The 15,998-nt window shown below is 44.7% G+C and overlaps 1 protein-coding gene across 1 annotated transcript; it reads left to right on the top strand.

The window, feature by feature from the left end:
- Positions 1-82: 82 nt before the first annotated feature.
- Positions 83-14,616, top strand: vtg3 (vitellogenin 3, phosvitinless). The gene is made up of 27 exons (XM_084472718.1): positions 83-129; positions 455-475; positions 568-719; positions 1,550-1,801; positions 1,970-2,128; positions 2,659-2,807; positions 2,910-3,060; positions 3,344-3,501; positions 4,039-4,204; positions 4,560-4,685; positions 5,236-5,454; positions 6,888-7,105; positions 7,368-7,465; positions 7,858-7,982; positions 8,124-8,225; positions 8,381-8,500; positions 8,593-8,782; positions 9,175-9,262; positions 9,481-9,666; positions 10,286-10,421; positions 11,058-11,226; positions 11,542-11,651; positions 11,768-11,851; positions 12,235-12,441; positions 12,724-12,869; positions 13,961-14,099; positions 14,228-14,616. Exons 1-27 carry the CDS (start codon positions 90-92, stop codon positions 14,324-14,326), a joined length of 3,810 nt encoding a protein of 1,269 aa, XP_084328844.1. The 5' UTR covers positions 83-89; the 3' UTR covers positions 14,327-14,616.
- Positions 14,617-15,998: the final 1,382 nt, after the last annotated feature.

The raw sequence follows: 15,998 nt of genomic DNA, 5'->3' as shown, positions 1-15,998 counted from the left end.
CATGCACTGAGCTTTCACTTGAGACTCATGAGAGTGTATATATATAGAGGGGCCATGAGGAAGGCTAGGGCCAGGTCCTGATCTTCACCATGCAGGGCTGGATATTCTGTTGTCTTGTGGCTTTGGCTGGTAGGTTTTCATTTGTCGTTTGATATTCATTTATTTTCTGTTTAAAGTTGGAAGCCTATACATTTTTATATATATATATATATATATATATATATTTTTTTTATATATATATATATATATATATATATTTTTTTTTTTTTTATATATATATATTTTTTTATATATATATATATTTATTTATATATATATATATATATATATATATAAATATATATATTTATATATATATATAAAACCTTATTTTAAGGCAGTTATTCAGGATTGTTCATTATTTATCTGCTTCTGTTTTAAATATATTTAAAAAATATTTTTTCTCACATTTTAGCAAGTCAGAGTCTTCGTTATGGTGAGTCCCATGTTGATTTATCCAGAACATTATTCAAACTCATGAATTACGTAAACAGCAGGCCACAATAATATTATTTATGTGCATTTTAGATCTGAGCTTGGAACCCAAGAAAACATACGAGTACAAATATGTAGGCCTGGTGAATTTTGGACGAGGGTTGCCACACCTCGCCGAGTCCGGGATAAGACTGACGTGCAAGGTGAAAATCTTCAGTGCATCTGCACCAGCGTTCATGCTCCAGGTAATACACCCACCACTACACGTTACCCACTACTACAATCAGGGTTGGTAATGCATACAATATATTATCACCAACTTTTTATCATGTTAATGTCAAAAGTTGTATCATCAATTTTTTTGTTGAAGACATCACAAATTCACTTCACACAGTAATGTAGTAGCCAAACTTCAATGGAATTCTTATTGTTGTCGATTCTAGCACTGTTTGAAGTCAGTTTTACCTGTAGGGTTGATTGATCCAAAAACATCAAATTGTATGCTTTGTTGCTTTGAGCAGCGATGAAGGATGAGAACATGAGCTGGCCATGAAGAACATGTATCAGGAATACACCACATTCACCAAATAAATTATGTATTCATATATTCCTTTTGTATCTCAAAGGAACCCTAGCACAGAACATGAAACGAAACAAAAACATAGACCTGATACGATACGTGTACTTTACCCTCTCTCTTTCTCACACTCTCGCTCCTCCACCCCCCCCCCCCCCTCTCTCTCTCTCTCTCTCCGCCCTCCTCTATCTCTCTCTCTCCTCTCTTCCTCTATCTCTATCTCTTCCCTCTCCTCTATCTCTCTCCCCCCCACTCTCTCTCTCTCCCCTACTCTCTCCTCTATCTCTCTCTCTCTCTCTCTCCCCCACTCTCTCTCTCTCTCTCCCCTACACTCTCTCTCTCTCTCTCTCTCTCTCTCTCTCTCTCTCTCTCTCTCGCTCTCTCTCTCTCTCCCCTACACTCTCTCTCTCTCTCTCCCCTACACTCTCTCTCTCTCTCTCTCTCTCTCTCTCTCTCTCTCTCTCTCTCTCTCTCTGTTATGTTATTCCAACTTCACAGGTCTCTGATCTGGCCTTCGAGGAGTTCAACGGCGTCCCCGGTAAGAGCGCCTTCGCTGAGGCCCCCAAGCTGGCCGCGCGCATCTCGGCCCAGCTGGCCAAGCCCTTCATGTTTGAGTACGCCGGGGGCCACGTGAGCAACATCCAGGCCCCGGCTGGCACCTCCGACACCATGGTTAACATCGTGAGAGGAATCCTGGGCTTCTTCCAGCTCACCGTGAAGACCACCCAGAACCTGTACACCGTTGAGGAGGTTGGGGATCAAAGTATATCATAATTGTGTTTTTTAGGAATCATAATAATAATCATAATAATAATAGTAGTAATAGTAATATGCTGTTTGGCGGACGGCTTTCTTCTACGCTTGTATTCCTTGTGTGTGTGTGTGTGTTAAAGTGCTGTATGTTGTTTGGTCCTACAGCTGGGGCTCCACGGGCTGTGTCAGAGCAACTACGCGGTGGAGGAGAACGCCGCCAAGGAGATGATCATTACGCAGGTCGTTGACATCACTGCCTGCAGGGAGAAAGCTGTACTCTACCGCGGAATGGCCACCGCTGTCCCCGACCAAGTGGCAGCAGAGGTATCCAAACCCCCCCAGCTACGTATGTCTGAAAGCAGCTTATAGCTCCTGATATTCTCCTAATATTCTCCTGATGGGCCGTATGTCTGAACAACATATCCATATTGCAGTGCTTAGATGAGGTGTTTACATTTCACACTTCACCAGCCGACACATAACACGTAGAAACAGCTACAGACGGTAGCTATCGTGTTGAACGAAGAGAGACAGAAAGTGTTGGACAAAGACAGAAAATAACGAAAAAAGAAACATGAAATTAAAACAGGGAGTTCATCTTCTGACACGATTGGTGGTCAGAGCCCTGCCAGAGCCCTATCAAATATTTTAATACTGCTATAGTATACCTGTAGATAAGTACAACCATAGACACAACTGTACACATACAAACAGTGTCTACTGTATATAAACTGAAGATGCTGTATATATACACGCACATCCAAATACATGTACATTCAGCGGTAGTGAGGGAGGGCGATGTGTCGACCACCATGGTTGATCTTCTCTGTTCCTGCGTGTGTTCCTGAATCCAGAAAGGTGAATCCATCATGGCGACGGTGAAGTACGTCCACACGGTCAAACCCACCGCGGCCGGGGGCGTGATCACCAAGGCAACAGCCCTTGAGCAACAGCATTTCACCCCCTTCAACGTAAAGGGCGGCAGTTTCAAGATGCAGGCGACGTAAGACAAGAGATAGATCTCCTACCGCTCTGCGGTGGTTCCTTTTCGAACGGGCTCCGAGATATATACTGTTTGTGCGTCTGAGTGTCCTTCTTCTGGCAGGAAGGAGCTGATCTTCATCAGCGTGACGAACACGACGGAGGCCCTCACCTCAGGCGCCATGGAGCCCAAGGGAAACATTGTGTTCAAGTTTGTCAACGACCAAGCAAACATTCCCATTATGATGCAGAACCTGGACAACCCCGTACCAAAGGTAATGATAGATAGATAGACGGGAACTTTATTAATCCCTCGGGAAGGTTCCCTCAGGAAATTGCAAATAAAACAAATACAACATATAAAACATTTTGATCATAATCATTTTACTTAATATTTGTTGAATAGAGGTGGGCGGATTGGAATGGAAAGTGTGATTATTTCTAGTGAGAGCTTTTCAATTCATAATACAGGTATACGGTATATCAAAATATACAAATTTGTTGTTATGTTTGTTTATTTATTCATAACATATATCTTCCATTTGATCTGTCCCCTAGATTGTGGAGCTGGTCAAGCGTTTGGCTCAGAATAACATCTACCAGGTGGACAGTGAGACAACCGAAGACGTGATAAGAGCCTATCAGCTCCTCCGTTCCATCCCCTTTGAGGGACTAGACACCCTGTGGAAGCAGTTTGCAGGAAATCCTGAACAAAGGTAGACGTTCAACCCACGTTCAATGTCACATCATGCATTGAATTTAAAGGTGACATATTATACCAGCGGGTGTGAGTGTGATTAGCCTTTACAAGCCGTTTTGGAAATCTGCCTCTTTTGACATCACAAGTGGGCGTGTCCACCTAGATGTGTGCTGGATAGATCAGTCTACCAGTGTACCCAGTGGACTGTAGCAAACATTGCTCATCTGTTCGTCATACATCTAGGCGGACACGCCCACTTGTGATGTCAGAAGAGGAAAAATAATTGAAAAATAACTCACTTGAAAATAATTGTAAAATCTTCAGAATGTATCGATTGAAAACCCAAAATGACGCTCTGTGCCTAAGCGAATAGTTCACTCCCATATCTGTGCTTCCAACCATTCCCATGATTTTCAATGTCTCATCAAGCATTCAGACTAGATTTGTGTTTCTAGTCTGAAACACAAATCCTTCGGCAACCTGCAGTTCCTAGAAGAAACAATTGTAAAAACTGTACACCCACCCATTCCCATGATCTCTCGCCACGGATCAGACGCTGGTTCCTGAACCTGGTGGTGGAGGTCAACGACGCGCGCGTCCTGAGGTTCCTGGAGATGCGCTTCAAGGCCGGAGACGTGGGCCCCGTGGAGGCCTGGCAGACCCTCCTGCTGGCCTTCAACCACCTGCAGGCCCTGCCTGAGCTGATCGAGATGGCCAAGGTAAGCGCTCACCAAGTCGCGACAGTGTTGGAACACAGGAACATGACTCGAGGCTTAGTTATGGTTGTACGTCGACGCAACGCAAGGCTTACGGACCTATTACGTCCTTGCAGACCCTCCTTGCGTCCACCGCAAGGGCCTGACGTGCGCCTCCCAAAAATCTTAACCTTGCGTCGAGGTAACGCATCAGCTGTGATTGGAAGGGCTGTGATTGGTCCGCTCACTAAAACCAGACGCAGAACGAAAGCAGGTTCACGACTGCATCGAAGCGTCTGTGTGGTCATTGCGTTGCGTCGACGTGGAACTAAAACTGAGCCTTTATGCGTGGTGTGTTTTTTTCTGTTGATTCACCCAGGGCTTCCTGGCGATTCCCTTCAGTAAGTCGGACCAGTTTTTGTGGCACACCGTGGTGCTTTCGTATGGATCTCTGGTGTACAAACACTGTGCCTACTACACACCGTGCCCCGTCACCGCTGTTCAGGTAAACCCACACATTGGGGAAATCAAACCCATCCATTTTTCATTCTTGAAATCGTTCAGCTTTGGTAGCTTTCTGTCATTGATTCCTGGCACGAAAATACATACATGATTATCGTATCATATAATACAACATGATTTATAATGGATACATTTATGATATTAATTAATTTATATTATTGATATTTTATAAGAAAATATTAAATTTTTGTTCTATGTCTATTCTACAACACATACATATTATGATGTATTCATACATTACTATTGTGACGTCACACTCATTAGTTATCATATCAATATATACACATCATTGAGAGAGAGAGAGATAGATATATATATATATATATATATATATGGCAAGGCAACTTTATTTATATAGCACTTTTCATACACGAGGCAGACTCAAAAGTGCTTCACATTGAAACACAGGCATACAATAAAATGAAGTAATAACATAAAATAGATACGTAAAAGAAAATAAAGGCAATGTTAAAAAAAACAAAAAAAACATTAGTAACCCTCTTCCCATTGGCCGGGATCCCGGGGGCCCTCAGCCTCTGGTGGACATGGCCCTGGACGGCCTGGCGAGGGCCAGCGAGGAGGACATGGTGCTGGCTCTGAAGGCCCTGGGCAACGCCGGCCACCCGGCCAGCATCAAGACCGTCCTGCGCTTCCTGCCCGCCGTGGCGGCCAACCCCGTGGCACTCCCCCCACGCGTGCAGAGCGCCGCCGTGCAGGCCCTGAGGCTCGTCGCCACCCGGGACCCCCACGCGGTAAGGCAGACCCCCCCCCCCCCCGCCCTGACCACGCCGTATCGTTGATATGATAATTGATTTGATTATTGATATGATTATCAAATTTGAGAAATCAATGGGAGTTCTCCAAGTGAGTTCTCCAAGTGACATCTGGAGTCAACGGGCGGTATAAACTGTGGGTCGTTATGAACTGTAGGTCGTTATGAACTGTGGGTCGTTATGAACTGTGGGTCGTTATGAACTGTGGGTCGTTATGAACTGGAGGTCGTTATAAACTGGAGGTCGTTATGAACTGTGGGTCGTTATGAACTGGAGGTCGTTATGAACTGGAGGTCGTTATGAACTGGAGGTCGTTATAAACTGGAGGTCTGTCACACCCCGCCTCGGGTGAAGGTAATGTAACCTTAATAAACCAGACTTTCAAACCCAAAGGATGGCAAGGCACACAGTTGCAAATCGGTTTTTAACAACATTTATTCCCCCAAAGTGTCAGATAAGTGCAAAACATACAGCGGAGGCCAAAACCCAGACATCTGAAAATAGTAAAATAAAAACATATTCAAAACCAATTCCAAAATCAAATAATTCAATCAATTCAAATATTCAAATAATCAATAATCAAATATTCTCTATAATAAATCAAGCATATTCAAAATCAAATACCGGTACTTCAAATAATCAATGTCAATAAATCAAATAATCCATTAGCAAAATAAATGCTAATTAAACTCAATTACTGAATGCATTTAACCATAATTTACAACATAATAGAATAATCACCTCAGTAGATATTTAGCATCTCGTGGAGAGCTGAGCACCCTGCACAACACAGACAACCTCTTCTGGCAACGCAAACTGGAGGTCGTTATGAATGTATGTCGTTATAAACAGTAGGTCTTTATAGACTGTAGGTCGTTATATAGTGAAGGTCGTTATAAACTGTAGGTCGTTATATAGCACAAGGAAAAGATTAACTTTCGCACCGTGGGCTGGTTGACAAAAGTCCTATTCACTCTAGATGAATTAATCCAACCATGAGAACGCCCATGTGTTCTCATTGGTGTGTGCTATGCTGTGATCAAATAATGCTGATACGAATGATAAGTCGACCAATTCAAACCATTCAACACATTCCTGTTTGGATTCTTCTCCGTGTTTTTTAACATATTCCTACTTAACCATTATTTTTTGACAATGATTCATCTTCTGGGTTCCTTCCCTCTGGGTATTGGGAGGTTTTCCTTTAGATGGCTTAGGGTCAGTAGTTGATGCTGTATAATGTAGGGCCTGTGAAGCCCTTGGAGACTGTGACTGTGATTAAGGGATACGGGCCTCATGCAGAATTCCACATTCAGCCCATTTGGAACCAAGACAACCGCCATGGCAAACATCGGTCCATCCAACTGGAAATGGACTTGCCCTGACAACATGTCGCCAATCTTGCCCCCCAGGTCCAGGAGATTGGCCTGAGCCTGTTCCTGCAGCGGGACGTCCCGACCGAGCTGCGCATGCAGATGTTAGTGATCCTATTCCAGACCAAGCCCTCGTTGGCGTTGGTCTCCATGCTGACCTCCCACCTCCTGGAGGAGACAGACCTGCAGGTGGCCAGCTTCGCCTACACCTACATGAAGAGCTTTGCCCGCTCCACCTCACCGGACAACCACTACTTGTGAGTGAGGCGTCTGAGCGACGTATAGCTGTGTGTAGTGTGTAGCCATTGTCTGTGTTTTATTATTATACTATTTTAATATTGCCTCAAAATATTGATTTTATGAATAACTCCTCCAGACTCCAGCCAGTAATGTGTATTTATAGTGTAAAATCTCTCTCTCTCTCTCTCTCTCTCTCTCTCTCTCTCTCTCTCTCTCTCTCTCTCTCTCTCTCTCTCTCTCTCTCTCTCTCTTCTGTCTTTATTGCCTTTGTTCTTCTAGTTCAACCACCTGCAACATAGCTGTGAAAATCCTGGCCCCCAAATTCGGTCGCCTGAGCTTCCGTTACAGCAAGGCCATCAGCATGGACTGGTTCAGCGGTACGGAGTTCTAACAACAAATACATTTGGGACGCAGGATAGTCGAGCAGTTAGGGCAGTGTGTCTTCCCGCCGGATGGTTCTGGGTTTAAAACTCAAATGTCCTCAGTCTGTCTGTAGTCATCCTTGAGAAAGACGCCTACTCACTTTTTAATGTAGAAAACTGTAAATTGTTTTGGATTAAAGGGACGCTAAATGACAAATATTGTTACTGGTAAAGTGAAACGCAGTGTGTGAGATACGACGGTCACCAGGATTCCCTCCCTGTTTGTTAAAGGTTAGGTGACATATTATACCACCAGGTGTGAGTGTGATTAGCCGGCACATTTTCAAAACGGCTTGTAACGCACTTTAACCTGGTGGTATAATATGTCACCTTTAACATCCCTTCAGATGACTTACTGATGGGCACAGCCACCGAGTTCCTCATGTTCAAGGACAAAGCAGACATCTTCCCTGCAGAAATGACGCTGAAAGGGAAATACTACTTTATCGGCAGGATTCTGCAGCTCTTGGAAGTATGTGTAGGATAGGTTTCATGTATTTTATTTTCTCTCATTGAATGAATCCTGTTCAAGGCTGAAAGAGACTTCACCCTCTATAGCTCAGCGTTTCATGATCAATTGTGATTTTCTTTCTTCTTTTCATTCACACCAAAGGTTGGCATCCGACCTGAAGGGATAAAGGAGCTGTTTGGCACTGACATTCCTGGCTTCACAGGAGACTTGGGTTTCAATGACCTACAGGCGGTTCTTAAAGTGGTGAGATACTCACTGATGTTCAACAAAGAATGTGATTCTTACAAAATGTGTTTCATGACATCAATAGAAAAATGTGTAATTGTCCAGTTTGTGAGCACCATGGTGCGATGTGCAAGATGGACGATGTATCAGCCCAGACCGACTGTGTTTTTCAGATCCAAGGCTGGGAGAAGGTACCAAGTGATAAGCCTCTTCTGACATTTTTCACACGTGCCTCTGGTCAAGAATGGTTCTTTGCCGATTTAAAAAAAGAAGTTGTCCAGAGTTTGATCAAGGTAAGAAAATAAATATAAAATGTCTCATTTATAATTATGATCAAATTGAGCTGCAGAAAATGACCCACTTGTTTTGCTATTTTTGTACACAGGCATTCAGTCCCGCTGCTGTTAAAGACAGTCCTATCTCAGGAATCATTGACGACCTCAAGAAAGGTTTCTCGGGGCACTGGACCAAGGCTTTCCTGATCTTCGAGACCCGCTACTTCCAAGCCACCACCCTGGGTCTCCCCCTAGAGATCAGCAAATACTACCAATCAGTCAACGGCATCACAGCTAACGGTAAGGAACCTGTCTGTTTTTAGAGACTAAATTGATTTATAGCAATCCCTAGCCCTGACACAGAACAGCTAGCACTAACACTTAGTCAAGTCTTAACCCTAACAACTAACAGCTATCCCTGACCTGACCCCTAGTCCTAACCCTAGTACTGGACCTAACCTTAACTCTAGCCCTATCCCTATGCCTAAACCTAACATATAACCTTTACATATAATCCTAAACTTGACCCTAACTTTAATCCTAGTCCTATCCCTAACATACAACCCTAATCTTAAGCCTAACCCTAACCTTAACCCTAGCCCTATCCCTAGCCCTAAACCTAACATATAACCCTAATCTTAACCCTAACCTTAACCCTAACCCTGCCATAATAAGCGTGGTCTGTTTTGCAGTCAAGGCGGCAGTAAGCCCACCGGTGACGGAGCATCTCGCACAACTCCTCACGTCTGAGATTTCTCTGGAGACGGACGGTTTCATCGGGTATATTTATTCCCCAAATGTTTCAACGTTACACGGCTTTATGGCATGTGATACGTTTCCACTGAAGAACATGTGGACATTAAACATTACAAACAAAAATAAACTGATACATGTTCTACTGTAACTAAACATGAATTATAACTGATCGACCTGTGTCTGTGTGTATGTGTATGTGTATGTGTGTGCGTGTGTTCCTTTATAATGACCAAAACATTCAGTTCCACCAAAGACATATGGCTGTTCCACGGGATCAACACTGAGCTGTTCCAGTGCGGTACGGAGCTCAAGTCCAAAGCCCCCGTCTCCATCCCGTGGAAGTTCTCTGCCAAATTAAACATCGCGGAGAAGAAGTTTGAACTGGACTTCCCCCCTTGCAAAGCACCGGTAGAACTCCTCTCATTAAAGTGAGTGCAGGCATCCATGCATTTTGTCCTTTCCCTGCCCTCTATTGAAGCTTTTGTTCTGGAATATACCTATTTTAACATACACATCATGTTCAATGGTAAATTGTTATATATTAACTTCATTAATAACCGTAATAATGATGTCTAGACCAGGAGCTGCAGTCAACATAGCTTTACTGAAAACATAAAACATAAAACATAAAAAAAACATAAAAACATTTTTAAAAAAACTCCGCACACATAGCACTCAGGTAACGCATACGACAAAAAGTAGTGCCTTCATTATGTGGCTATACCACACACATAACATAAATGGACTGGGAAATGGACTGCATTTATATAGCGCTTTTTTTGTAACCAGTGGCCACCCAACGTGCTTTAGAATATTGCCTAACATTCACCCATTCAGGCACACATTCACACACCGACGGCGGCGTCAGCCATGCAAGGCGACAGCCAGCTCGTCAGGAGCAGTTAGGGTTAGGTGCCTTACTCAGGGACACCTCGACACTCAGCTAGGAGGAGCCGGGGATCGAACTAGAAACCTTGCGTTTACCAGCCAACCCGCTCTACCTCCTGGGTGGTCAAACACCCTCACCACTGCATCGCTGTTTCGCAGATCCGACACGTACGCGGTATCGAGGAACATTGAGATGCCCGCTCTGGCCAAGATGACCCCGATGATGCCCAACGCCAAGGACTCCAACGACGAGATTGTTCTCAGCGGCTCCTCCATTGTAAAGAGCGAGCCGCAGGTATGGCGACTGTTCAGAAGCCATTTTATGAACTGACTGGTGGCTCGATGGCTCTCTATGCTATATTTCATCCCCCTCTTTCAACCCTACTTTCAGTCCATCTTCGCTGGCTGGTCCATGAAAGGCACTACAGCCCGTACAAATATATCAGAGGAAAATACTTTCAATTTTAAATGGGCTTTTTGTGACCGTTAATATAAGCAATCTTTGGGGAGAATCCAGAATTAAAGGCGCTGTGAGTAAGATATAACAGCTATAATCTCAGTGTAATTTGTTAGAAAAGTGCTGTAGGTGAGATTGAAGAGCTATCATTTCAGTGTACTTTGCAATCCGTCCCCAGCTCTTAGGGAGTGAAATGCCCAATCAGGGCCTCAATTTCCTGATCTCAAGCCTCTGGTTAGTGGACTCCATTTCACCTGTCATTCACAGGTGTGTGAATGCAACACAGAGAGCAGGAAGTGAGATACTGGAGAGGAGGGAGGGGACGGTTTTTATTTTTTTATTAATATTATTATTATTTATTTTCTTTAGATTATGCTCTCTTCCTCTCTTTTCTGCCGTCTGTCTTGGTGTCTCTTAAATCTGACCTATAGTGTCTTTTTAAAAGGTCTAAGACAATGTGTTCTCATCTAAAAGGTAGTCTTCCCAAACCTGTGGACTCCAGCACCCAAGATGTGTGCTGAGAGTACAGTGTATGGACTGGCCGTGTGCATGGAGTCCAAGATCCAGAGAGCCTATTTCCAGGAAGAGTACCCCCTCTATTACTTCCTGGGGTACACACACCTCGCCATAAACATCGTCCCAGGTATTGCCATGTCTGTTTCACATCGAAATAAAGAATCCACATGTAGTATGTTACGGTTAAAATGCAGTGTTTTAGAAGAACTTATCACAATTGTATATACTGTTATATATTGTATACAGTGAAAACGAAACCCTGATAGGAAATGGCAGAGACACTTTTCCTCAAGGGATTACCTTACCTTTTTAACCTACCCATGTCAAGCACCACATTTCTCATCCAGTGTAAGATGGATCTCTTGCGTGTGCGTGATCAACATGGGAAAACATCACGTTCCTCATTGTTTTCCCACCCGCCTCTCTTCCCTCTCCTCCTCAGTCCAGCCCATCAAGCCCGTGGAGAAGATCCACCTAGAGGTGAACGCTGGGCCCGGCAGACACCCCATCAACGCCAGGCAGCTCCTCGAGACCCTCAGAAGGCTCTCCAAGGTATCGGTCTTCCATCGTCACGTCCTCTTCGTCGGCTCCCATACACGCCTCCACCACCCCTTCTGCGGATGGGGACTCTTATGACTAATGTGCGTGGCGTGTCCCGTGTTCCCCAGGAGGCCATGGATCATCTGGGGTCCGACTCGGCGTCTAGCAGCGCAGAGGAGCTCAAGCAGACTCCGCGTGATATGGTCACAGAGGTAGCCCTGTTTTCATGATATCAAACGAAACGAAAGCAAAAGTGGATAGTGAAAGTGGTTTGATAAATAAGACTAAATAAGAAATAATCAAGGGTTTTTGTGCATTTCCATATTTCATATATTTCCATATAAGTTTAAAACAACCAGCTGCCTTGAGACCTTTAAGCCAGCAAGCTCTATAATTATAAATCTAAATATCAGCTTGATAGAATCTTTGAGCCCCAATGAAATCCACACCAAGGGAGGTTGACCTTCAAGCTGAATTACCCAACACACACACACACACGCACACACACATGCAGGCAGGCAGGCACGCATGCACATACGTATGCACGCACACCCACACACCAGTGACTCAGGGCCTCCTTTCCGATGGCGTCCAGATCTTGGAGGCGTCACCGGAAGCGGTGTTCAACGTGCGTGCGCTGGCCATGGGCGGCGTCAAGCCGGAGGGCTACGACGCGTCCTTTTACTACACCCCCAAGGCAGACCTGGAGGACGTGCAGCTCATCGTGTCCCAGACCGGCGAGGCGGCCAACTGGAAGCTGTGCACTGATGCCGTGATGCAGAAGGCAAACTCCCTGGCCAAAGTAAGGACCCCCCGAACCCGCCATGAGGTGACTGGAACATGGTCTGCTTGGTGTGTGTGTGTGTGTGTGTGTGTGTGTGTGTGTGTGTGTGTGTATGTGTACAATAAGCATGAATAAAGATACATCTTACCCTAGTGCGAGTAGGGTGAGTAGAAGAAAGCTAGTGTTGGATAGTTGGTGTCTTACTATCAGTCATTTTTCGGTCGCTTGTTACTTGATGAATGTCTCCGTTTGTGTTTGTGTGCGTGTGTGTGTGTGTGTGTGTGCGTGTGTGGGGAGCAGGCCCACGTGAGGTGGGGGGCTGAATGCCAGTCCTACTCGATGTCCATGCAGGTGAGCACGGCCCACCAGCACGGCACCAGGCCCTCCCTGAAGACAACGCTTCACTGGGCCAGGGTTCCTGAGTACATGGCGGCCATGGGCAAGAGGTGAGGAGCATCGTGACATGGAGCCTGGGCCATGGGGAACAAGGAGTGCATCGTGCAATATTATTGGTGGAAACCAAGGTCTTGGGATTAAATTCCAGTGTTGCCAGATTGGGCCAGATTTCCCACCCAATCTGGCAACCCAAGATCGGGCCCAAATTCTGGCCCAATCTGGCAACACTGATTAAAGGTCTAATTATAGCACAGGTAGTTCAGAACCAAGCGTCCTGATTGGTCCACCAGACCAGAACGTGATTCTAGTAGTCGGTAACTGGTATAATATCAATATTGAATATTACACTCTTTGCTTTGCTGTCATTATCGGCAGTTCAGGGATGCTTGCTTGCGTAAATCTGCTCAAGCTCCTTATTCATAACCTTGTCACCGTTGTGCTGATAATGACGTTAAAGCACACCCTGTTGTGCAATGTTGCTTATTACTCACTTAACCTTGTGGACTGGAGCAACCACAAATGTATGTCTACAAAAATGTGGGGTATGTTTCATCATCATTTACACTCATTGACATAAACATGGCAATGAAAGTATCATTAAAATAAAGTGTAATTCATGCTATCTAGCTAGAAATACTGCTACAACAAAACAGTCTCCTCATTGGGTCATCCCCTCACCAAACGGTTGTTTTATGCCACTTAAAAAAGAGAAGCATCTGCTTTACGACCCAATATCACACACACAAATAGGCCCATCACTAGTAATTTGCACGAGTCTTCAAGGTGACATACTATACCACCAGGTGTGAATGTGATTAGCCATTACAAGCCGTTTTGAAAATCTGCCTCTTCTGACTTCACAAGTGGGCGTGTCCACCTAGATGTGTGCTGGATAGATCAGCCTAACCAGTGGACTAGAGCAAACGTTGCTCATCTATCCAGCACACATCTAGGTGGACACGCCCACTTGTGATGTCAGAAGCGGCAGATTTTCAAAACGGCTTGTAACGGCTAATCACACCCACACCTGGTGGTATAATATATAATATGTTCCCTTTAAGGTCTTGGCACGATGCTCAGCACAATGTGCTCATAAGTGGCTAACATTCTTCCCCCTCCTATCCGTCCACCCGCCCCCTAGTATTGATCGGTACATCCCGGGCGTGGCCCTGCTGCTGGCCTTCAAGGAGGAGCACCACGGCAACCGCAAACAGGAGATGGCCACGTCGGTGGTCATCGCCTCCGCCGACAGCTTCGACGTCAGTGTGAAGTTGCCCAAGGTACGGTTGAAGAGAACACACTTCCCGAAACAAGTATGACGAGCAACTTGAATGCACTGGTAAATAAGCCTACTGTATGTTGTTGGTCTTCATGTTTTTTTTGTCCACGTTTTCTCTTCTGGAAATAGTACACAGTGTACCGCCAGGCGATTTCCATTCCGTTCGCGGTGGCAGACTTCCAGGCAACTGAGCTGAACGCCGGGAACACAACACTGAACCACGCATAAGAAACGTCCGCTTCATAACCTGCCATTATAATCTTAATTAAAATGGTACACACTGCAAATGTGTTTGTGTGTGTCTGTGTGTTTGTGTGTGTATGCAAGCTCAAATACATGTTTGTGTGTATGTTACAATTAAAATGGTTCAGATTGTGTGTGTGTGTGTTCCAAGCGTTGTATGTAATGTGTGTTAATTTGCCTCCAGATGCATGCGTGTCTAAGCAGAGTGCCTTGTATGTTTGTGACTACTTGAATATTTGATATTGCAGAATGAGAAGAATCCAATGAAAGTCGGAAGACCCAAATGTATCAACAATCAATCGATTTTGTAAATAGTTGCAAGCAAACAACAATTATCTCAATGTGCTTTCCCCAACACCCTCTTTTTCCAGAAGGCTGGCAACACAGCGTGGCCTGTCATACCGTTCAGATTTTTTCCCGTAAACATATAATTTGGCTGAATTATTAAAATGCAGCGATGCAGCAATTGTTTGCTTTGTATTGCTTCTTGATTCTACAAACCATTTTTTGAAACTGATATTGTGGGACACTACCGTACCGCCTCCATCTTCTCAGTGCCACAGTAGTGAGCTCCTTTTCAGCTTGAGTCATTGATGCCGATTTTTCTGCAAGCCATAGATAACACTGTTCTTTCCAATTGAAAAAAAAGGATATATTGATAAAGAGCAGTTGCCTTGAAAATTAAACTACTACTAGGATCAGTTTCTGACATCCCGATTCAATCGCAAAAAGTAAATACCTGCAAGGCCTTTAATGAAATTTGATGTAATGCATGGATTATTATCACATCCTCTAAAGCACGTAGTACCTCGCAGTGGATTGCGAGTGAGTGCGGGACGCCATGATTTTGGAATGGCAATGCGCACTAACATCTGTTTCCTGTTTGCCACCATTTAAGCAGGTAATGAGCATAATCCATAGCCAAGGCCTCCTCTCCCTCTTTATGTTTGGTTTCCACGGCATGGTAAATAGGCACGGTAATCATGCGGCTGGGGCCATGTGTGTTTATGGATTTTGAAGACAAAGAAAAGGGGGACGTTGTGTATTGTTTGAACGGTCTTTGCGGGACCGAGAGTTGTATTTACACGGTCGGGGTCACCTGCCCTTGTATGTTTAGTTTTGTTTGTGTGTCAGTGAAACTGACCCCTGACCAGTACGATCGAACCACCTTCGCCGGTGTTCAATGTCACCATAACCGTACACTCAAAACCGTTTTACACCCGAGGCAGCTCGTGTCGACGGACTCTAAACCGCCTCGTGGTTTGTGAACATAAGCAATATAGCTTATGTGTATGATGATTTTGAGTGTTATGTGTTGAACACAAACGCCATTTCCGACGCCGGTGCTAAATGTTCATTTAAAATCTTTTGTCTCAAAGTGGATATAATGACCGCGCGGTAACTAACGAGTGGTGTGCTAACTACCTCCGTCTCTGTTTCTGTCACCCGCACTGATCTCGCCAGATGGTGTTCAGCAGAGAGAGCGAGAGCGAGAGCGAGAGAGAGAGAGAGAAAGAGAGAGAGAGAGAGAGAGAGATTTCAGTCATTTAAAACCAAAAGAACTGGAATGAGGGCCCGATCACACCATGGTGGGCCATTTTACATCTCTAATAGCCTGTGGGCTGCCTAAGTGCCTTTTGGACAAGATAATTAGCAC

Source organism: Micromesistius poutassou (assembly GCF_964030765.1).
Source record: "Micromesistius poutassou genome assembly, chromosome: 9".
NCBI lineage: Eukaryota > Metazoa > Chordata > Actinopteri > Gadiformes > Gadidae > Micromesistius > Micromesistius poutassou.
The sequence above is the reverse complement of the archived record's forward strand: the minus strand, read 5'-3'. Positions and strand labels throughout refer to the sequence as shown.

What these genes read in the sequence shown, in the direction of transcription:
- vtg3 (XM_084472718.1), top strand. Translation starts at nt 90, where the DNA reads ATGCAGGGCTGGATATTCTGTTGTCTTGTGGCTTTGGCTG. An exon ending in CCACCCGGGACCCCCACGCG is followed by an intron (nt 5,455 to 6,887) that starts GTAAGGCAGACC and finishes CTTGCCCCCCAG; the next exon opens with GTCCAGGAGATTGGCCTGAG. An exon ending in GGATTCTGCAGCTCTTGGAA is followed by an intron (nt 7,983 to 8,123) that starts GTATGTGTAGGA and finishes TTCACACCAAAG; the next exon opens with GTTGGCATCCGACCTGAAGG.